General features: G+C 41.7%; 2 protein-coding genes across 5 annotated transcripts in view; both read right to left on the bottom strand.

The window, feature by feature from the left end:
* The window catches only part of LOC145654543 (segment polarity protein dishevelled homolog DVL-1-like), a 30,943-nt gene extending 26,402 nt beyond the window's left edge, over positions 1-4,541 (bottom strand). The window contains exon 1 of one of the 2 annotated variants that reach the window (XM_081708749.1): positions 4,106-4,541. In XM_081708749.1, the coding sequence (XP_081564875.1) occupies positions 4,106-4,275 (170 nt within the window). In that variant the 5' untranslated portion in view covers positions 4,276-4,541. The remainder of the gene's footprint in view (positions 1-4,105) is intronic. The other variant, XM_081708748.1, reaches the window with a different exon arrangement.
* A 1,295-nt stretch (positions 4,542-5,836) lies between these two features.
* On the bottom strand, positions 5,837-22,229 carry LOC113578903 (matrix-remodelling associated 8a). Of its 3 annotated transcripts, XM_081708762.1 has the most exons (11): positions 18,423-18,817; positions 16,927-16,975; positions 16,221-16,247; positions 15,757-16,059; positions 15,561-15,662; positions 14,779-15,237; positions 8,467-8,628; positions 8,307-8,364; positions 8,136-8,218; positions 7,972-8,046; positions 5,837-7,837 (listed from the first exon to the last, which is right to left on the bottom strand). In XM_081708762.1, exons 2-11 carry the CDS (start codon positions 16,964-16,966, stop codon positions 7,815-7,817), a joined length of 1,332 nt encoding a protein of 443 aa, XP_081564888.1. In that variant the 5' UTR covers positions 16,967-16,975; positions 18,423-18,817; the 3' UTR covers positions 5,837-7,814. The 3 variants fall into 3 exon arrangements, with proteins under 3 accessions (XP_081564888.1, XP_026868244.2, XP_081564889.1); XM_027012443.3 differs by lacking the exons at positions 16,927-16,975; positions 18,423-18,817 and adding an exon at positions 21,979-22,229; XM_081708763.1 differs by lacking the exon at positions 16,927-16,975 and having other exon boundaries at positions 18,423-18,811.
* Between the last annotated feature and the right edge of the window lie 1,202 nt (positions 22,230-23,431).

Below are 23,431 nucleotides of genomic sequence, written 5' to 3'. Positions count from 1 at the left end.
ATTGTAGGATATGTTGTATGCAATAGGTAGTGAAATACTACTGAAACAATGGTCCTTACTTTGTACACTTTGTGATAGTTATAACAATTTGTAATAAATAGGCTGGCAAGGTACAATTATCATATATATTATAATAGATTATATATTATTATATTATACATTATATATATGCTCGTAGCTTACTGTCTCACATCTCACTGTCATGTACTACAGTTACACATGGTACATATGTTAGGGCAGACTGAATTCACTCTACCAAATGATCTTTCTAACAAAGCCCATTTCACCTATGCACTTAGCCACTGTATGTATTTCTGAAAATTGAGAGGGCATCCAGGTCAGACTGGGTTAAAGGACCTAAGGGAAATCAGGTTCGTAAAGTCACTGTCTGTCAGGGCTGATGGTGTAATTACTTTACTTCCTTGTTAGCCTCTCACTCTTTCACCCAGGGTGACACTTCGTGCTGTTCCCAGGACATCTCTTTAGCTGTGCATCACATCACTGAGGCAATGCCACTACTCACAGAGCAGCTTACGGGAAACACAGCAATGCTACCTTATTATGAAGGCTGGGACAATTCTAACGTCACCAAATCAGTGCAATCTTTAATTGGACTGACCAAATCTAATTGGGTTGAGCAACCAGTAAATTCATAATAACCCATGACCCAGTGATCCGTAATAGGGTGTTCTCATTGAATTAGCCCTTGTGATGAAAATCCATACATATCCATATACTATTGTTCTACATTCTACAAAATAAAATATTATAATATAAAGAATTATTGCAAGTTTTATTTTGAACTGCCCACATGAACGAAGTAAGGTAAATCTAAATAAAGTAAAAGTTGTACAAAAATGTACAACTGGCATGTAAACGTTGTACAAAAAATTAGTTGTCCCAATGAGTTTTCATCATGTCAAAAGCATTTTCGATATCTGGACACTTTGACAGTCACACGCAGTTCTTCCCTGGTGCATCCAGGGCTGCCACTCAACTAGTCTCAACAGACCTGATCATGGTACAATTTTGACTCTGCAGCATTTACACCTGTCTATCCAATCATTTCAAACATTAAACCACCCAACCGGATGAACTTAAATCATAGGTGTAAATGAATTAACAAACACAGGAATAACTAAGAGTTTTTCATTCACTATTTCTAATCTAGCTGCAACACCAGTAACAGAAGCAGTCATATCAACATTCCAAATTCAAACAATCAAAACAGAGTCTTTACTAGTCCTAATCTACAGTTCTGCTGTCTGATTGTTTGCAAATGTCTTGTGTAAACACTGTAGTGCATATATAAGCTTCGCGAACGACGTCACAAGCAAAGGCATTGCTTTTTCCTCTTATACTCTATGTGGTCTGACTGAGGGATAGTGAAGGAGGCCAGTGTTCTGGATCACTGGCTTCCCAGTCAAGGGCTGTGATGTGCATCTGACTGTTACATGATGTGAAATAATTCAACAACCTATAAAATTGTTTGTAGGTTAATGACCTCTCTGAGGGTAGGACGGCGGGCCACCGTGAGAAGCCTTAGGGAGAAGTGTGAAGCTCTGTGTAGCTCACACATCAGCGCTACAGGGGCACAAGTTATTGTATGCTGGCCTAATACAAAAGACAAAGGCTGCCTTTCCAGACTACACTTAGGCTTATAGGCATATCGGTTATGATCTCAGCATTTGTATAAGTTAACAAATGGTTTCATACATTTTTCACTTTAATCGTCTTCAAAAAGTACAGGATCTTGCAGGAGAGCACCAATGTATTAGTGCATTATGAAGCAGTAAAACTCAAACTTGCCACCCACTTCATTAGAAACATTCATTTTTTAGGAATATATATATATATATATATATATATATATATATATATATATATATATATATATATATACACACACTATATACTATAGCCATGCAATACAGTTTGGTTAGACCTCATCCAACTCTTCATTAGTGGTCTTTTGGATGGGTGTTTGGGCAGCAGACCACTCTCAACCCAGCTGTGACATGGAAACATAAAAAGCCCAGTAACACAGCTGCACCTATTACACTATACCACTGAGATGTCAGTACCAATGCTGCTTGGACAGGGTTCTTCCTCCCAAATAATACTGGGTCAGCAGTGATACCAGTCAGACAGTAAAGGGGTAGAGGCATGACAACAGCAGTGATACCATCTTTAATTACACACCTTTCAAATGCACCTATAAGGAAGGCATTCCTAAAAAAGACACCCGGGAATCTAGGCGTTAGTCTACGTGTAGGTAACTGCATGCTCAATAAATATTGTACTTTGTGTTGTAGCAATAAATGGGAGGGGGTTTTTTTAATATAAATTTAACATGCAGTAATGTCATAACAATTATAATGATATATAATATTGATCTTTGTACTATTTCATACATAAGCCATAACTGGGTGAGGTACATTTTAGCATTGTTAGTCTTCATTAGTGGTCTGTGGTTGGCGAGGAAAAGGCAAACAAAGCCTAATAACTGCAAGCACACTTATAAAGGTTCTCCACATTACTGCAATCCGTGTCATGATCAATATGAATCCATGTCATAAGTTTCAGATATCTGCTCTTCATTGCAAATCGCTCCAATATGCAGAATTGCATTTCATATTAGAGCATTTTGTCATAAAAACAATTTTTAAAATAAGATCTTCGTTTACTATATCAGCGTGACTGTAAAATAGGTAAGAATCTTGACATAGCAAACAACCGTGGCACAAAATACAGATGGAAACAAGTAAGTCAATGTCATGGAACAATACGTCAGCACAATAAGAAGACACACGCCGAGTATCTGATAAGATCACTGAATTATCTTTATTGCGGCAGCTAGAGATACACTTACAGTTAGCTACTGTTCAACTGACTACATATTACTGCATAGAAACCAGACGAGATTAGGATGCCAATACGCCATGTCAAGGTCCTTGAGGCTGAAGAGCTCGGCACAGTGACCGTGACTTAAGTCAGGCCGTTAGTCCCCGCCACCTGCTTTCAGGAGCAGAGCGAGTTTTCCCGGGCAGCCGCGGTTGGACTTCGGGTTACAAATTTCCACCCAGTGAGCGGCCTACTTCGAAAATTGATCAGAGAGAAAGCGTAGCCTTCGCGTAGAATTATTAGCAACGACAGCAGTAGACACTGTAATACGGAACCTGTCATCATAGGCCAATGAATCTACATGTAATGTAATATCCTGTGCTTTTCTCCCTACTGATATACCACCTAGTGTAACGTTAGCCATGTCATGTGTTGATGCAGATTAAAGGACCACTCGCAGTGTGTAGTCCACGCATATGTAGTCGGCAAAGCAAGAACAAAGCTTCCGTAAAACACCGAAGTTAGGCGAGCACACGTCCTCCGTCCTGTAGCCGACGGTACTGGCGTCTTTATGTCGTTACACGCACTGTTGCACGTGCAGCCATGCAACATTGTTATTATTGCACTAGAATTCAGCAAACTGGGTCTGGAGGCGTTGCAGCACGCAGCAATCCAGCAGTCCAAATAACTATTATCGGAGAGATTTCAACGTGCACCATAGCGCTGACAGCTACAAGACGCCGAGCATGTATTTTACATTTACAACCATGCAGGTACGCCGCAACAGCAGTGGGAACAATAATAAAAGTAGGCCTGTACATTGTGATTTCCCTTCGGCATTAAATCGTTCATTTAAAAGTGACTCCAAATATCAGGATTGAATCAATTGTGTTGGCTGATTGTTGTAAAAGATTCAACTTCGACTATTAGCCGTACAGACGACCGTCTTTGCCGGTTATTCAAAATGTGGGTTATAGAATGAATACAAACATAGAGATCCTACATAATTCGTCCCATCACGAACACATCATGATGTTATAGCCCTACAATAGGAGCAGGTGATCAAGCCATTAGTCATGGGAGGCAGGTGCCAATAATGTGAAACCGTCGCTGCCAAGATGACAGCTTCATTTGAACAGAAGCGAAGTGAAGAATTGGCATAATGCTTCTGATTTTCAGGCTACACAGATTTGGTTACGCAGTATTATATGCCATTCTGTTAACGCATGAAAGAGACAGGCTTAAAAGGTAGGCTACTTACCCAAAATCTTGATCCATAGATTTGAAGAAGAATTTGTAGCTGTTAACCGGGCGATTGTTGAGGACATTTTTAAAATCTGCCAAAGTTACCTTATCTGGAGCAACTGACAATTTTACCAAGTAAGGAGTTTCCTCCTCGTCTATATGGTAAATAATTTTAGTCTCCGCCATGAGAATATGGAGGAAACAATCACCGGAGAACCGTGAGTGTTCCGGCTGTACCAGAGGTATAGCGATAAATTATTGCAATAAAATAATGTCATCAAATTAATTAATCGAAACATTTAGCGCGAATAAAGAAACAAAACAACCGCCTATTTAATGCTAAAGACAAGAACACAGGCATTATAAGAGCCTGGTAGACATCTACTGCAGTCAAGTCGGTGTGAGTGTGCGGACGTTGTGCAGTTGGTCTGGTAAAACAGGAAGGGAAGGCTCACATCCTCGACAGAATCAGGCTGGAATACTGTGAGTTACACAGTCATTTCTCTCGCCAGTACTGCCATCACGTGGCCTCACTACATTTCCAGTCACATCGCTGGGACGTTACAATAGGCTGGATAAATCAATTGCCTCTGTAAGGTGGAACGAGGCCAATTCATTTAAAACAGATGAATGAATCCATATACGTAGCATAAATGATGATAACGATTGTGGTAGTGATAAGGCAATTAACATATATTTTGAGGCAGGAACTAATGCCAAGTCTATTTTGTGAATGGAATGGTCATTTGTAAATCTCCATTCCAGATCAATAGCATATCTAGTGACCTTTAATCAGGTTTCATGGTCACGACTCGTCGAAGTACACTTTAATATTAACTACAGCTTAATTAAATGCATTTAATCATATCCCATTTCCCACCTTACAAATAAATTAGCTAAAACTATGCAAAGTCAATTAAAAATACTCAGTTGTAATCTTGTCCCTCTTCTAACAATGCTTCTCGGGTAGTGAGTCAGTGTGGTTGCACCTGTGGAATATTGCCCCATTATCAGACATTCTGCTCACAGATGGTCATAAACAGTTTAGGAACTGTGAAATCTAGTGCTGGTGGGAAATCGAAAGCTACGGTTTTATAAATAGAATCTATAGCTCTACGATCTAATTATGCCTTTAAGATGACTTATAGTAGTCATACAGTGCATATTTTCTAAATGTTTCAACAAATCAACTTAGCTTGTAAAATACCAATAGTTCATACTGAGTGGTCAGGAAAAAAATATTTGCACGAATAAATGATCTTTTTAAAACTATATAGAACACATTAACGCTGAAGTAATTAAAATGACAAAGGCATCAGACAATAATGTGCATTAGGGTGCTTGTCAGGGTATTAAAATAACAGCATAAGATTTGTTGCCCTCTAGTGGCATTGTTTCGACCCCTCACACAACCTAACTAGTGACGTAATCGTTTGTACAGGCCAGTACGACTCAATGACAGCGTTACCACGCCACTTGCGTAAGGAATGAAAAGCACTGGCGCACGTGTTTCCTGACTCACTTCATGGCTTTGCAATCTCCCCTTATATAACACAGCGTCAAGGATGAATGATATTAAAGGAGCATATACCAGACATATACAGTCATTCTAAATCTAGCCATACATAAATTGACTGGAATTTTAAGAACATTTGAATCTCCATTATAAAACTGTAAAGAGCCACGGGTAGAGAGAGAGTTTATAACACAACAACAAGAACAACAACAAAAATCCAGTTGGCAAATGTTAATTAACAAACCCTTTATTAACAGAATGTTTCTGAGCATAGCCTTCATTACAGGAACCGAGAGTCATTACATCATCAGAAGTAACCCAGCCAGGAGCCATATTAAGGTGTTCAGGCCAAAGGAATTCAATCAAGACACAAAATGAGTAGGCTATTGTTTGGCATACTTGCAGAATTATGGTCTATCCAACTGCTCCCTACAATTTTCTCAATATTAATGGGTGGTTAAGGAAACACTGAGAAAAATAATAAGAATATGTGGATGTCATACTGGCCATAATTATCCCTCCTACAGAGGTTTCAAACATTGGTTCCTTTTATCTTGACTGAGCCAAAATACCATCTGCAGCTCTGGCATTCAATAACACTTGGTTGAACTGTGGCTCCTGCAGATTTCAAGCACTACTGTATGAAAACGCATTACAAGCAGCAGCGTGTTACTGGAGGTGAGTTGCGGGCACAGTGCCATGGAAGCGGTCGCGTTTCGGATAACAGCAAGGCCTCTTACATGAATGTGTGGATGCAAGAATATTTAAGAAGCAACAGCAATCACAGTAAGAGCATCAGGCAGAGCAAACAGAGGGGAGTCACAACAGATAAATGAGGGCAAATTCCACAAAGAATAGAATAAAATAGAATAGAATAGCTTCATTGCCACTGTTCAATTACAATGAAATTAATGTTTTATTCCAGTAAGTCTGGCACTTGTACATTCAAAGGAAGCAAATGCAGTAGCGTAAAAATAACAAACAGCTAGCGAAATAAACTGGAGTTAGCTCACAGAGGGCAGAGGTTACCAAGGGATTAAAGAATCTGTGGATGAGATGGAGAATCTGTCTGATCAAAAGACTCTCACAAGCCCTGGGGAGATCGGTGGTAGGGAGTGAACAAAGACAAAAATAAGCTCTGTGAGTGTCTGGTGCTAGTGTGAGCATTAATGATGCAGCTTCAGCCTTTTAATGAGCTACTGAGATCTAGCAGGTGATGGGCTATACTCAGCACACTTACATTTCTGAAGGCTATCTGTCCGAATAATGTACTAAACACAAGCAAATATAGAAAATGCAGCATATTGGATATGTATCATGCATTTTGATTTTAAAAAGTCTCTGCTGTTCAATCTTCTACTGTAAAAGTATTTAAAATGAGTTCTAGGTCAATATTTGAAGTTTCATTATGCCATTAATACATATATATTGGTATTAATAAACATCTTAAATAATCAACCCAAACATATTTGGATGGATGTAAAAATATCCATAAAACAAAAAAAACAGATGAATGAGAACAAAGCTTATATATCCTAGTTCTTTAGCTGAAAAAAAGGAAAATAATTAATTACTGTATGACTCAAGGCACTTGAATTTAAGCAAGTTTAAGCATTATTATTAAGCTTTTATCTGTCACTCAGTTATCAAATGCAGTTATCAAATGCATTTCTGTATGCAAATTACCTCACATTTGCACATTGTCTAATAAGAAAGCAGTGTTTTAGTTTGAGATTTGAAAGATACCGCTAAATACACAATGCAGTCTGGCAAGTGTATAGCATAAAATCTAAAATATGCATTATTGATGTAGGTTAAAGGGCACACTGATGTCACTGAAGCTTGTTTTTGTAGATCTGAAGCCTGAGGAGAAGGTGGCAAGTGTGATTGGTCCTTTGGGCAGTGGAGAAAGCCTACAGTGGATGCTGCAGCATCACACAGTCAGTGATCTAAATGTGATAGGGTGCTCCTCTCAGCAGGAAAGCCCTGCCCCTGCTGTACTAGTGAACCTGAAACAGCAAAGACTGCATTGCGTGCACACACACACACACACACACACACACACACACACACACACAAGCACACATGCACAGCACTTCATGCTTTCCTCCCCTCCGTACAACACTCATCTGTGTGTATGCACTCCTAAAGCTGCTCTCCTGCATTCTGCTTTATCTGCCCCTGGACCAGCCAGTGGCCAGCGCATCTCTCATTTCCATGACTTCTGCAAGTCTGCAACATATAGAAAAGAGCAAAAAAACAACAAGGAATTCCAACAAGTTCAGGGAAGGCAGAGGCAACATATGCCTAATCTAAGAGCAGGGCAACAGAAACACAAATATAGTAAATCTGTATTTTCTTTTTACCTCTGTCCAAGTCGATGACCTTAGGGGAGGAACATTTGGACATCTCAGCCTCTTTTAGAAGGTTATTTTTGAACTCTAAGACAGAACAGATGCATATTGTTCAATAACATATTTTATGTTATAGCGGTTGGTCCAGCAGAACGGAAGAACTTGGGTGTTCTCACCACACTTTGCCTCATCCTGGTTGCACATCTTCACCTCTGGAACGTCTCTCTCATAGTTTTTGCTCAAACGGCATTGATGGCTTCTGTAGGAGCAAATCAGTAACTCTGAACTGAACCTTAATCACTGTGTCTTTGCAACTGATTCTAGTACTGAGAGTTTTGGATACTCACATAAATTTCACAGTAGGCAGTTCTGATTTCGCAGTCACACGTGGATCATATTCCAAGGCTGCAGTCAGATGTTCATAAATCTCAGAATTACATACATGAAGTTACAGAAAGGGGAAAAAAAAAATCTCTCAGTACGGTCGGGGTGGGGAAAGCCACCAACCTCGAGCCTTCCGTCGGCAGGTGAGGAGGACAATGGCCAGGATGATGAGGGCCATCAGGAGAAGGGTGGCCAGGATGTATCCCAGCTGCTGCAGGAAGTGACCTCGGTGCTCTGGCAGGATAACATTGATGACATGAGGGGGCATTTCCACCGCTTTTGTCACTGTCAAAAAGAGAGAAAGAAATAAAACTAAGTTCACTAATAACATCCTAGTAAAACTCTTTAAAATATGTGGGAAGTCTAGAACTGCCTTTGAACTCGTAATTTCTGTCTACACTTTTATTAGCCACAAGAGGGCACTGCATGCTCATAAGACGTTTCTGTGAAAGAAGACCATTCCAAAAAAAAAAAAAATCAGTAAAAACCAAATATTCAGAAAAAGCAAAATTGGCACTTTTGCGCAGCATAAGACTGCATAAGATTTCTAGATTTTGGAGAAATACAACAAATATGTTAAATGAGGTTAATAAACTAGAGCAACATACAAAGCTGTTCAAAGAATGAGCCTTCTGGCATTACCACATTGCCTGTGTTGAGCTTAATGCCATTACTACAGGCCTAAATGTTATGAGAAAACTACAGTCCTGAAAAAAATGTTGACTCAGAAAATATCTGGGCTATGTCTGGGGCAGACTCTCGAATTTGCTTTTTGTTTCTGCCTACTGAGCTTCTGGGCGCCTTTCTGCCACTTTGATTCTCAACAACAAAGATGAGATAAAGCTACCCAGAAGCTACCCAGGTGGAAGCAACTTCAGGTGAACAGAACCAGATGGTTGAGATGAGAGGGTGGAGGGTGTTCTGAACTCCCTTCTACTGGCTTTAAACATGGAGGTGTCCGTATGTTTGTTAGCTATAGATTAATCTAAAGACTAGATAGTGGGAGTCCAAATATGCCCAGGCCTCCACAGCTCTGATGTAACTGTTTTTTATGGCACTGAAACATAAAAGTGGTCAAAAATTACTGAGAAGGTCCCAGTATGGTTAACATTTTTTTCTTTCACAGGAAAATCTAATCCAGGACATGTAAAAAGATGAACATCAAGACTATTTCATCTGTGTCTGATACACTCAGTTGAGTAAAAACACCCAGCCTGATGTGATACAACAACAGACCTTTAGGACAACAAGATGGATCTATTTAGATAATGTACAGATAAACCCTAAAAAGATGTAAATTAAGCAAGTAAATGAGAGGAAAGGAAAATCAGGATAGACAAAAAAAAGCAGGGGAGAAAGAGAGAGACCATCTGGAGTTTAGTGTTATGATTGGAGCGTAGAGTAGGGGTACAGTTTAGAGACACGTCACGCCTGCAGAAACAGTTGAACACTGCCTGTGGTCATAATAATGAGGGGATGGGAGGATCAAAGAGGACCCTGGTCAACCACAGGAGAGAGCGAGAGAGAGAGAGAGAGAGAGAGAGAGAGAGAGAGAGAGAGAGAGAGAGAGAGAGAGAGAGAGAGAGAGAGAGAGAGAGAGAGAGGCAGAGAGAGAGAGAGAGAGACAGAGACAGAGAGAGCAAGAGAGAGAGACAGAGACACAGAGAGAGAGAGAGAGAGAGAGAGAATGTGTGTGTCTCGGTTTTAGTGGCAGAAAATACTTCTATAATCTCACAAACCAGACAATACTGTTTTGAATAAATAATTGTTTAACAAAGTTGAGAGTTAAGAGAAATTCAACTTCATGGTGTTTTTTGAATCTCTATAAGAGATGAAGTCTTTCCAAGTTCCACTCATCTTGCTAAAACCTGTTATTGGTGACTATAATGGCAAATGCTTTTCAGAGTCTTTCCTTTCTGCTGTGTCACCATCCAAGAGGAGACAAACCAAATGAAAACTTGCACCTCAAGTTTTACCACATCAATTTTCAACTTCAACTTGAGTTTTTTTAGATGTTAAAATGATGACAGTCACATTCTCTCGACTTCTTCTAATATCACAGTGATCAGGTGCGAGTACATTCAACAGTCCTCATCAGTTAAGGTGATGATCATTTGCTGCTTTTAGAAGACATTAAATGTTTGTGGGAATGCTCCAACATCCATTCTAAATGATGCTAAAAAGTACATGTTAGCTGATTAGCACACTTACCTCACTGTAATCATCCCCACCAACTCCCCATCACAGCTCAATGTGAAAATGGGTAGGTTATCTCCAAGGCCCCATGAAGGGACTTTTACCATCTCTGTTTATTTGCACGCCTTAAACACTAGTTGCCCTGGAATCACTATCATTAGACAGATGTACCTGCCATTTTAGCTTAACCACAATAAAGCAGCCTGGTGGGAAGCTGACACACCACCAACCCTGCCATCACCGCTAACAGCCAGTCCAGATGAAGAACATGCTCTCAACACTCTGAGGCCTTTCTGAATCAGTCTGAGCCTTCAAAATTCTTAAACAATTAGCCTCTACTAAAACACACTCTATTGCTAAGTCAAAAGACAGAACTCCAGCAGAGATTAGAGCTCTCTGTGGTTATATGCTTGCTTTGCACTGAGTAAGGGGAAGGATTTAAGGGTAAAACCTTCCACAGATTGAGACAGGCCCATTGCTTGCATGGTCAATTTAACTTCCTGCACCTGTTTGGTCTTGGATTGGCTCCTCCGGTCAAAGGAGAATGCAGAACTTTTCTAATGCCAGTAATCTGAAATAGGAACTTCTCAGGAACCAGGGGATTATATTGATTTCATGGGTACCAGGATGAACAAAGTTAGGGTTTGGCTGCCTTGTTTAAAAACACAAAGTGCAGCAAAATGCTCAGTAAAGAAAGAAAGAGAAGATATCCTTTTACGAAACCCCCAGAATGAGAGAAAAGGTTGCTTTTGATTGATTTACATAGATTTTTAAGAGCAATAGTTGCCATTGTTTACTGTTTTTCCCTGGCAAAGAAACTTCTCTGTGCAAAATGAAAAGGAGTTTGGATATGTGTGTCTCAAATCCAGATAACAGCTTTCTTCTTCACACAAACAGGACAGAGGAAAGGGCTAGCATAGTTTGGGTGGGTCGAGGGGAGGTGTGATAGTGAGCTGACCTAAATCCCTAAATCCAACACAGCCTGCTCAGAGCAAAAGCCTGACATAGAATTCCAGCCACAGCTGACTGTATGCTTAACAAATGGAGAAATCGTCTGCGTTTCTGCTGATAGCCAAAGAGCAATCTAAGTGAAGTCAAACACAGAAGCAGAGCCAAGCGTGGGAAAACAGCAACAAGAAAAATAAAAAGAGGAAAGGGGACTGAAAGGTAAGGGAATTATGTGTAAGGCAAGAGACAGACGGATAGAACAACACAACTCCAAAGAAAACAGGATGATCAGCAATGAAAGGAGGAGAAGATAACTTTAAATGAATCACCTGATTGGCAGTATAAGTACACATAACACAGACACAGCCAACCAAGACTGGGATAAAATGCTCCACTTGCCTTATAACGTCTATTTTAGAAGTGCCAAGGCAAACAATGCTACAAATTAGTTCTGAAAAACATATTTCATAAAGCACATAGAACAATACAGGTTTGCTCTTAGCTTGTGTGCAGTCAACAGACATTTCAGCACAAACAGTATGTATTTTCTTCTTAATGTGTTCTACAGTGTTTTGGTCTATGCTCCCCCACCCTGTGGATGTGATGTTATCCCTCCGGATTCTACCAAGCTTTGGTTCATGGTATGCACTTCTGAACCATAGAAAATGACTTTCCCACATTTTCCCATTGTCAGTTTGTCAACCGGACACCAATACCTTGCGGTAATCTGCCCACACCCCCCAAATAATTGCATCCCATGCATCATAACAACATATCTTTTTTTGTATTTCCACCTATCCTCTCTCTCCTTCACTCTGCTTAACTCTCCTTAACTCTCCTTTTCAATCTTCTGTGCTCATTTTCTTCTGTGTGTCTGGCTGGACTTCAAACACAAACACATACACATGGCCAGACTGAAAGCGAGGGGTGGACTGGGGGAACTGGGCCAGAGAGGAGAAGCAGGAATGTGAATGTGAGTCAAACGCAGGGGAAGAAAGAGAATTTCTTCCATGGAACAAACGAAGCACATATGGCAGACACTCGTATCTAGAGCGATTTGCAATTTCAAGCTTGTTAAAGAGGTAGGCAAATATAGTGTCAGGAGTCTTGCTCAAGGACTCTTATTGGTGTAGTGCAGAGCACTTGCCCAGATGGGGTTTAAACCCCAGTCCCCCCTGGGGTGAGGCATTGTTACCCACTACACTATAACAACCACTATACCAAAGCACTACTGTAAGTCACTGAAGCCAAGAGCATCTGCTAAATGTAAATGAAAAAGAAGTGTAAAGGGATGCTAAATAGATGGGGGACTAATTACTGTTTCAGGGTAACTGAGGTAGACGCCATGACCAAGAACTGAACGCAAAAGCAGACACACATCCAGCGTCTCCAGACCAGCCTGACCACCATGAACCCTCAAGTTGAACCTGATTGGCTCATCTGCATGTTGAGCAAAAATGGCGTTTGTACTGAGGAGCTCATCACCACCACCATTGTTTCTCCTGCTAGAATGTGCTCAGTTATTTACTCTGTGGATTCTGAATAGAACTACTAAATTTGCTCTCGCTGAGTAATCCAAGTACCTGTGTACTAAATATTTGTTAGCCATTTCTTAAGGCTTGTAAGCTACTCTTACTATTATGTTCTATTAGTTTGTCATCCAGTGTCAACCAGATGTCGATGGATTCCCTTTCTGAGTCTTGGTTCCTCTGAAGGTTTCTTCCTCTTTCTCTCAGGGATTGTCGCCATGGCTCGCTCATTATGGACCTGAACCCAGATTCTATGCACATATGATTTCTGTAAAACTGCTCTGTGACAACATGTAAAAAGCGCTATACAAATAAATGTGATTTGAATTTTCTGTGTGTGCGCACATACATGTATATGTGACTATATCCGTGCTCGTTCTCTACTCTGTATGTCTGTCTTCATTCCAAGGCATCCAAATAACACACTGCTTTTACTTGTTTGTTCTACCACCATTCAGCAAGAAGGAGACGGGGGTGAGAGCAGGGGAGATAGACAAACACGAATAGGCACAGAGAGAGAGGGGACAGAGAGAGGCCGGCACAGTTGCTGGGGCGGCGGGTTTGAGGTTGTACAAAGAAATGTACAAAGCAGTAATGAGACCTCCCCTCCCCCACATTCTCCGTAACACTCATAAAAGATTAAAAAGCCTCCAAAACAACAAGGAGCAGCGCTGGCTGCAGCACAACACTGATTTGGTGAAAACATTATCCAAGTGTTCTATTCTTAGACAAATATTGCAAATGTGAGGTAAACATCACATGTGATGTATAATGCCTGGATTGCCCGCATTATACCCGGACTGCTATGCTCCAGGTTTGTGTTTACAGTACATAGTACATCTACCATAAATAATTACTTATCTTGACTCCTCCATGAAAAGAATTCATGCAGTCGCTACTACTGTTTATTAAACAGCTATAACTATGACTATAGATATGTTAAAGCCATACAAAGATGGAAGGAGCTTGTTAAGAGTATAAAGAATCTTGTGATTGCTGAAAATAATGTGGAATTAATGTCACAGTCCTTAAAATTTGAAAACTGCATTCTAAATGGATTTTCATTATGAAATCGCTGAATCCTTGTGCTGTAGACCATAGGAAATAAAGCAAATGGTCGAGTACGGCACTGTGTCTCCTCACAGCATTTGCTTCTCATTACCTCTGAAAGACCTCATTACTGAACTGTAAGTCACTGCTGAGGCAGACAGGTTTTCACCAGTAAACACTGCTCCCTACAACCAGTCATTACGCATCTCTGCCTACACTCAGGAAAAATGAGCCTGGTAAGAATATACTGTTGTTGTACACATTGCCTGCCTGTGGTAATACTCATATGGGCCTTGACCTGCAGCCACACACCAGTGATGTAACATGGCCCTGGGGTGGGGGGTGGGGGGCATACCACCAGCCAAAGTTCAGCATTCATACTGCTTCTAAGATGAAGTGACTTTCAATTAGGAAGAAGAGAGAACCAATTTTTGACACATAATATGTTCTCCTGATTTCAGCTCAGCATCATTAATGTACTCGCCAGCCACTGTGTCGGATTTAGCTTGCAAACCTTACTTAATTGATCTTTTATTTGATCTTTATACTTGTTCATTTGCAGACTAAGACATCTGTTGCCATGTGGTCATCCTCTATGCCAACAGAAAGAAAGAGATAGCTAGGACACATACATAGACAATCAGACAGACAGACAGACAGACAGACAGAACATTTTTAATTTTGGACTTGGCTCAGGTAACGTTTCTCTTACTGGGGTCTTCTTTGGGCAGAGAGTAGGGAGTATGCGTGGCCTCCAGTGGGACGGGCGGGCCGACATTTAGCTGGAAGATGCGTCTCTCATGCAGGCCACAGTAGTGGTGGTGGAGATGGCAGGAGTACAGGCCCTTGTCAGCGGGTTGCAGGTCTGAGATGGTGAGTGAGAAGTCCCCACGTGAGAATGCCGTGGTTGAGATGTTCATCTTCCTCTGGATGAAGAGCGGCCCGTAGTGACGGCGCTCTCCTGACGCATACAAGTCAACGAGGCGGTCAGCGCGGTCATGCCGGACCCCTGGGCCCTGCCGGTCCCAGTGCACCACCTGTTGCTGCTCCTCCTCACTGTTGCTCTCCGTCCAGATGGGCCGGCGATTGACGCAGGGCAGCACCACCGTGCTGCCTGCCAGGACCACGTACACTGCCTTCTGCCCGTCCCAGAAACGCCGCTCCTTACGCGCTAGAACCATAGTATGGGCTGGGTGAATACTCTTATAAAAATTCTTCACATTTTCTTGGATCTTGTGTATTCTGTTTCACTGCACACAAGCAGACTGTGGTAAAACATCTTATGCCATGAATAATGGAATGGAACCAGCAATGGAATGAAAAGCCTCAACTGATACAAAAGATGACAATCTGCACATGCCTCACATCCAGCTCCTTAACTAATCTTCAAAGGAAAACTTTCACCAAAACTACAAACTAACAGATAGTTACAATTACAATGCTGAGATCATGCAGCTACAACTGACCATACTGAGAAGTTACCAACTAACCAACCTGATTTGGTGACATTGAGTTGCACTTTGATGGACTCATATAGGTGACAGTAGTGATGGTGGAGGTTGCAGGAGTAGATGCCTCTGTCACTCGTTTCCACATCTGTAATAAGACCCGCAGTGCATCCGTCCATTCAAACGGTCATAAGGAACAGAAATTACGTTTTTCTAGTAGGAAATGTAAGAGCAGCACTCACTCTTGATAACTAGTGAGAAGTTTCCATCTTGAAAAGCGCTCTTGGGCATGCTGATCCGCTCCTGGTTGTAGGCGTTGTAGATGCGCTGGTCTCCAGTGGAAAACATGTCCAGGATGCGCTCCATGGCGTAGTCAGGAGTGCTGCGGAACAGATCCCAATGGACCACGCGTTGCCGGTCTTTCAGGCGGTCCTGGGTCCACACCATGCGCTGGCTATAACACTGCAGTACCGTTTGGGACCCTTGTGGGGCGCTGATATTGTACATGGCCACCACCACACTACTGCCATCACTCTGGCCTAGCACTGAAGAAAAGCATTTAGAATTCATAGGCATTTCTTTCTGGTCTATTCAAAGAGAATCTTATGTTAATACGTGAATTAATAAACATTTCTATTGTTTCTGTAGCAAAGGACTAGAGGCACAAGACAGGAGCAGAAGGGAAGAGAGGCTTGCAGAGACTCACCGGTAGTGCCGAAAGATGACACAGCAACTGAAACGGAGACAAACAGATGAAATTAGACTAATCAAACTCAGACCAGCTGGCCAGCCATCAGGAGTCAATACCAAAGTAAACCTGGCCCCTTTTCTACACTCCTTCCTCCCAGGCTGAGGGCTCTGCTGAGTCAAACTAATGTTCAGGATAACTTTGACTGTGATGTCTGGTGTTGGTTAACCGATTGGCTGATTAATTGATTTACCCCATAGAAGTCCAAGACATCTGTTTTATTCAAGAATGAAAGAAGAAATCAAAGAATAAAAGATGAGGCATCACCTAGAATTAGTTAGAATTACATTTGTCAGACTGACAAGCATCTGTTAGAATCAGAATTAGATTTGTCAGACTGACAGGCATCAGCTAGAAACTTGTAAAATTACATTTGTCAGGTGAACAGGCATTAGCTAGAACCAGTTACAATTACATTTGTCAGACTGAACGGCTGATGTGTCACCACAAATCAGCTCATATGGCTATTTGGCCACACACTTGTTGTAATTAAATAGATAAATAAAAACATATTACTGTATACAGTAAGATAAGTAAAATAGGTTGGCAATAGGCCTACCAAATGAGGGCAGCATTTAAATATTTGAAGTCTGACTACTAAAGATTTGAAATGAATAATTAGAACTGGACTGAAAAATAAGTCCAGGAAGATTCAGTCAAGTACCTGCCCCATGGTACTGTCGCCATGACAACTCAACAGGCATGATGAACGTCTGTGAATGATGTTTATGGATAGATGTCAGGTTGATGGCAAGTTTGTATCCTTAAGTAATAAATACAGCCCTATGACTGTATAAAGGATCATCACACACCACCAGCACAAAACAGTGGTCTCAGGATAAGTACAGGTCAAAGATTTTACGTAAAAACATTTTACAGTAAAATTTTACAGTAAAACATTGCACAATTTAAAAAAGTAATTAATTAATTAATTTTGCTGGCTTAAAACATACCTTGCTAGCCCATTAAATCTGGCACATGTGACCTTACTCATTTCCATGATTTATTAATGATCTATGATGCGGCTTAAATTTGTTATATTTGCCACAGAGAAAAAAATAATTATCTGGAAAAACTCTCGCTTGACTCTTGATTCCTGAATAAAACTCTTGAATAAAACTCTCTAGTAGAGAATCAACTGCGCTGAAGTTCAAGTTACATTCCTGCAGTGTAGTGAGAATAAGCGGCGGGATGCAGTGTCAGTTTTGAGGCTTAATATGGAGAAATATGTTTTAAAAAGAGCAATGCTCTCTACACCACTCTAGTTCTCAAGACTAAATTACAAAGACTGTAACACCACAAATAATCTTTTTTGTATAAAATAATGCTCTTCATGGCTGGCATGAACATAATCATTTTTCCCCTTCAATCTTTGAACAGTCATACAATTTGTTCCCTATCACCTACTAGAAGAGACTTAACTGCTTCTGAGTATCTTAAAGATGTTGTGTGAGGTCTAAATGAGGTCTAAAAGACTGGCTGTGAGTCACAATCAGAGCTAGCGAGAGTATTTTATTGCTTAAAGAAATTCTACAGAGAGAAATGCTTAAAAAACACCAAGTTACTGCAAAACAAGTAGATAACCTAATGCATACAGTCTCACCAACACAGAGTAGTACACAGGGACACAAACACTCACAAAAACAACACTGAACCCACTGATCACACAATGTTTGGGATTATTTGTCTGGATGGCTAGAAATTTAGATTAGGCCATAAACAGATCAAACTAACAAACCTCCACTGACTAAAAGCGTAGAGATTATTCCAAATACAAATGAACTACTACTGAAATCCCTGCTCACTGCCCAGATGTTCCAACAGATGTGTTTATCCCTCCAATAATTAAACGTCTGCAGAATATGGATAGCATCTGCTCAGGTATTCCCTAGTGTGCTCTGGCTTTTTAACTCAAAACTCTTCAAAGGTTTTGTTGAGTGCTGTAAACTTTTTTGGTGTTTTGAATTTGGTGACATTGAGTTGCACTTTGATGGACTCATATAGGTGACAGTAGTGATGGTGGAGGTTGCAGGAGTAGATGCCTCTGTCACTCGTTGCCACATCTGTAATAAGACCCGCAGTGCATCCGTCCATTCAAACAGGCATAAGGAACAGAAATTATCACGTGTTTCTAGTAGGAAATGAAAGAGCAGCACTCACTTTAGATAATCAGTGAGAGGTTTCCATCTTTAAAAGTGCTCTTAGGCATGCTGATCCGGTCCTGGTTGTAGGCGTTGTAAACTTGAACAGACATTTAAGGTTTCATGGTGAAGTCTGAGGTAGGTGTTGCCACATGGCATTCATGGAAGAGGGAGAGGAAAAGGATCCGAGGGGAACTGGGAAGCACAGCTGGATGATTAGCACAGGGCTCAGTGGAGAGAGAGGTGCAGAGAGAGAAGGATAGATAGAGAGAGTTGAAGAGGACATAGAGAAGGACAGGGCAGAGAGAGAGAGAGAGAGAGAGAGAGAGAGAGAGAGGAGAGAGAGAGAGAGAGAAAGGACAGAGAGAGGGAGAGGACAGAGAGAGAGGGAGAGGACAGAGAGAGAGGGAGAGGACAGAGAGAGGGAGAGAGAGGGAGAGGACAGAGAGAGAGAGAGAGGACAGAGAGAGGGAGAGGGAGAGAGAGAGAGAGAGAGAGAGAGAGAGGGAGAGGACAGAGAGAGAGGGAGAGGACAGAGAGAGAGAGAGAGAGACAGAGAGAGGGAGAGGACAGAGAGAGAGGGAGAGGACAGAGAGAGGGAGAGAAAGAGCGAGGACAGAGAGAGGGGACAGAGAGAGAGAGAGAGAAAGGACAGAGAGAGGGAGAGGACAGAGAGAGGACAGAGAGAGAGGGGACAGAGAGAGGGAGAGGACAGAGAGAGGACAGAGAGGGAGAGAGAGAGAGAGAGAGAGAGAGAGAGAGAGGACAGAGAGAGGGAGAGGACAGAGAGAGAGGGAGAGGACAGAGAGAGGGAGAGGACAGAGAGAGAGAGAGAGAGAGAGAGAGAGAGGGAGAGGACAGAGAGAGAGAGAGAGAGAGAGAGAAAGAGCGAGGACAGAGAGAGTGAGAGAGAGAGAGAGAGAGAGAGAGAGAGAGAGAGAGAGAGAGAGAAAGGACAGAGAGAGGGAGAGAGAGAGAGAGAGAGAGAGAGAGAGAGAGAGAGAGAAAGGACAGAGAGAGGGAGAGAGAGAGGACAGAGAGAGAAGGAGAGGACAGAGAGAGAGGACAGAGAGAGAAGGAGAGAGAGAGGACAGAGAGAGAGAGAGAGAGAGAGAGAGAGAGAGGACAGCGAGAGGGAGAGAAAGAGCGAGGACAGAGAGAGCGAGAGACAGAGAGAGAGAGAGAGAGAGGACAGAGAGAGAGAGAGAGAGAGAGAGAGGGGACAGAGAGAGGGGACAGAGAGAGGGAGAGGACAGAGAGGGAGAGAGAGAGGGAGAGGACAGAGAGAGAGAGAGAGAGAGAGAGAGAGAGAGAGAGAGAGAGAGAGAGAGAGAGCGAGAGAGAGAGAGCGAGAAAGGACAGAGAGAGGGAGAGGACAGAGAGGGAGAGAGAGGACAGAGAGTGGGAGAGAGAGACAGAGAGAGGACAGAGAGAGAAGGAGAGGACAGAGAGAAGGAGAGAGAGAGAGAGAGAGAGAGAGAGAGAGAGAGAGAGAGAGAGAGAGAGAGAGAGAGAGAGAGAGAGGACAGAACAGCCAGAATCTTTTGGCAGGAATCTGACAAGCACTCAAAAAGTACGTCATGTCCATGTATTCACATATACGCACAACACACCCACCCCCACACACACAAACACACGCACACAAACACCTGCACACGTGCACACGCACTCGCATACGCACGCACGCACTCACACCACATTTTCCCACAAGGATGTGAGATCCATACCACCTCTTCTCTTTCTTTCCATCTCTCCATTTCTTTCTGAGGAGAAGTGAAAATTAGCTTTGGTAGACTCTGAGAAGATAGCAGGTTTGAAATTTTGTGTTATTTATTCTCCATCATACGTGGCAAGGTCAAATATCCAAAATGATGAGGTTCTGAGAGGCAACTGAATACTGCAAGAACTGCAGGATTTGGGGGGGAGTAAAAGGAGGAGATTTTTTGAATAGAAAAGTTTGAAAGGATAGGTCTAATTAAACCCTTTAGATTTTTAACCCTTTAGATTTGCTCTGTCACACTGAGTCACACAACAGTACTCTTTGGATTGTTATTTCAAAAGGCCTAGGAAATCACTTTTCAATAAACCATCTTTCTTCACATTCTGAATTACAGGCTCTCTCCAGAACTGTCCATTCTATTGTGCTCTGAGTGGTTCATGCAGTTGTGGTTCTTGTATGTTGGGGTTCTGGGAGTGGGTCTCCACCTGAGATGGGCCCCTCTGGAAACCGCAAGATTCACATAGTGGGCAGAATTGTAGTTTCACCAATACTCAAGGACTCCACACAAAAACAATGTCATTGCCATGGCTGGTATTCAAGAACATAAGTTATTAAGAACTATTTCAAACCAAATTTAACCATTCAGTAAAATTTATAGTGTGACACCTACAGAATTAATTTACCCAAAATAATTCAAATGACTTGTGTGGGATGTAATTTAACACTAGATATCTTCCAGCTGTAAATGTAATACAGACAATGATGTGTTTTCTTTTAAAAATAATGAAACCAACTAAACTTTATAAAGCTCACAGCTACAATGACTAACAAAGACATACATAGTATGGCCATGGTGTTGTCTAAAATACATGTTATTTTAACAATGTTAAATAACGGTCATGCATAAGAGTGTAACTGCCAGTTGTTTGCAACCCATTCTTAAGACCACGGCAGTTTCAAAACAGGACCAAAACAGACCATTATACTGAGGCTGTGAATCATTCTTAGTCAGACATCATCTTCTGTTTTTAAATAAAGCCACATGCCTTTATTTCTGCTGTGAAGAATCTGTCAGATGAATCACTAGCAAGCTTCTTGCTAACGCAGCATAAAAGAAGATTTGTGGTCAAGATCAACATGATCCACACAAGCTCTACTTTGTTGAATCACTTCAAGTGTCCTTCCAAGATCAGCATTAGGTGCAGATGCCATCAGATGACTACCTACACAAAGGGTGTCTTCTCTAGCAAAATCCCACCATTAACCCTATTTCCCCCCCCAAAAAAACTCTAGGGATGACTAACGTTGAGCATTATCATGCCCAGGTCTCTTGAGCAATAACAGACTCCCTTCAAAACAAACAGAATTCCACAGCAATAGGACAATATGCAAAGGGGAAAATAGGGTGCTCAGATTCTTCTACAGAAGAAAACGTTTCAAATGGTACATCTACATTTATGGCATTTAGCTGACATCTGGTTTCTCTTTCTTAGAGAATGCCAGTGTCTTCCATCTCAGTTTGAGCACAAGACCAGAAACAAATCCTGAGCTATATCCCTTTATGTTCCTTGAGGTTTTGCGGAAATATTGGGAGGGGAAAGGACCTTTACTTCCCCCCCTAAACCAAAGAAGCATGGACAGTGGTCTATAATAGAACCACATGCAGTAGTTACTTATGGCACTTGGTTTCAGACAGAGACCAAGGTAAAGACAGAATGAAAAGCCATTAAGACATAGTGACAAGTAAGTTATTTTTGGAAAATCACACAACTATTTAAATGTTTAAACAACGTTTATTTACCTATTATTGATCAGTTCGAAGCTACTCAATTAGCCAAAGAAAGTGCATACTTACTTTGAATCAAGAGCGACGCCTGGACAGCGCGCACACCTGCGTGGTTCAATCCCGGCATCTCTTTTAACTTTTTCAGATGCGTCTTTAAGTTTGGGAGGCAGAAACAGTAGGACTCGGTTCACTTAGTACCTCAACTTCGTATCTTTGCGTCGATTCGCTGTTTGTCGGCCCGCGACAACAGCAGCAGCTGGCGCTGCGGGTCTAACGACGCACAGACCCCGGACCCCGCCTCCGCGTCTAAACCTAACCTCAAGCCCTGCGCTGAAGTTCAAGTTACATTCCTGCAGTGTAGTGAGAAAAAGCGGCGGGATGCAGTTTTGAGGCTTAATATGGAGAAATTTGTCTTAAAGAGAGCAGTGCTTTGAAATATTCAATGATCTATTTAAGCAATAATTTTGGTTAACTGTATACACAGAAATCACTGCAAAAACTGTTGGGCAGGTGGGTAAAAGTGAAGTCTAGTAGTATCTAGTAGTATACTTAGTGAATCACCTCATCGCTTTGAAGGTCTCGTTATTCACTCGTCTAAATGTCCTCATTATTTCATGGGAGAATCAAACTCTTTCACAACCCAAGCTAACAACTTGGTGTTTACAGCCTGGTGCAAGACAGAACGGGTTAGTGCCGACTCAGCTCTCTCCTCTACAAATAAAACTCCAGGAAACGAACGATTATGAGGCTATCGGGAGAATGTTCCGACAGCGCCAAAGAACCTCTCCTTGCGCATAGCGCTGCCAAGATTGCGCTCCTTTCTACTGAGTGACTTAACAGAGGCGTGTAAAAGCATTAACGTAACTAAAGACACTGTAGGCTACCTCAGACATCCTGAATATGTGACAAAGATTTCAGGTGAACATACTGGAGCAGAATAGCATAGTTTAGGGAGGGAAAACGGCCGACTGACCAGTCAGTATATAAAGTCAAATGAGTCTTAAGTTTGCTGTTCTGGGGTTGGTTCTGGTCGTTAACTAACACTGAGAAAAGAGTTCGCATGACCTCAACTCTTCCTGTATTGGCAGCTGTTTAAACTCCGCAGAACAAGGACGAAAACGGGAAACGTCTGCCCCCTCGTGGCAGAGAGAGCGAGAGAGAGAGAGAGAGAGAGAGAGAGAGAGAGAGAGAGAGAGAGAGAGAGAGAGAGAGAGAGAGAGAGAGAGAGAAAGAGAGCGAGAGCGAGAGAGAGAGAGAGAGCGAGAGAGAGAGAGAGAGAGCGCGAGAGCTCCAAATCGAATTACATTATTCGGACATACAATATAATAATTAACGCTCTTGTTACACTGCGCTTCTTGTGGAGTTCTCTGTCCCACATGCTTTAAAGGAGGCAGTACTAATCGTCCGAGATCAGTCGTTCGTCTATCACTAAGGCTTGACATACACTTCTCGATCATTTACAAATAGTCTCATTGTAGCATTAAAAATGAGTAACAGAATGTGTTGGGTTAAGAAAATTAGT

This window comes from Electrophorus electricus, unplaced genomic scaffold (genome assembly GCF_041902795.1).
Source record: "Electrophorus electricus isolate QZ-2024a unplaced genomic scaffold, ASM4190279v1 Scaffold131, whole genome shotgun sequence".
Classification (NCBI taxonomy): Eukaryota; Metazoa; Chordata; class Actinopteri; order Gymnotiformes; family Gymnotidae; genus Electrophorus; species Electrophorus electricus.
The sequence above is the reverse complement of the archived record's forward strand: the minus strand, read 5'-3'. Positions and strand labels throughout refer to the sequence as shown.

Coding starts and splice junctions, on each gene's coding strand:
- LOC113578903 (XM_027012443.3), bottom strand. CDS start 22,036: ATGCCGGGATTGAACCACGCAGGTGTGCGCGCTGTCCAGGCGTCGCTC. Junction 16,248..21,978: donor GGCGTCGCTCTTGATTCAAA/GTAAGTATGCAC, acceptor TCTCCGTTTCAG/TTGCTGTGTCATCTTTCGGC. Junction 7,838..7,971: donor GGTCATCGACTTGGACAGAG/GTAAAAAGAAAA, acceptor TATATGTTGCAG/ACTTGCAGAAGTCATGGAAA.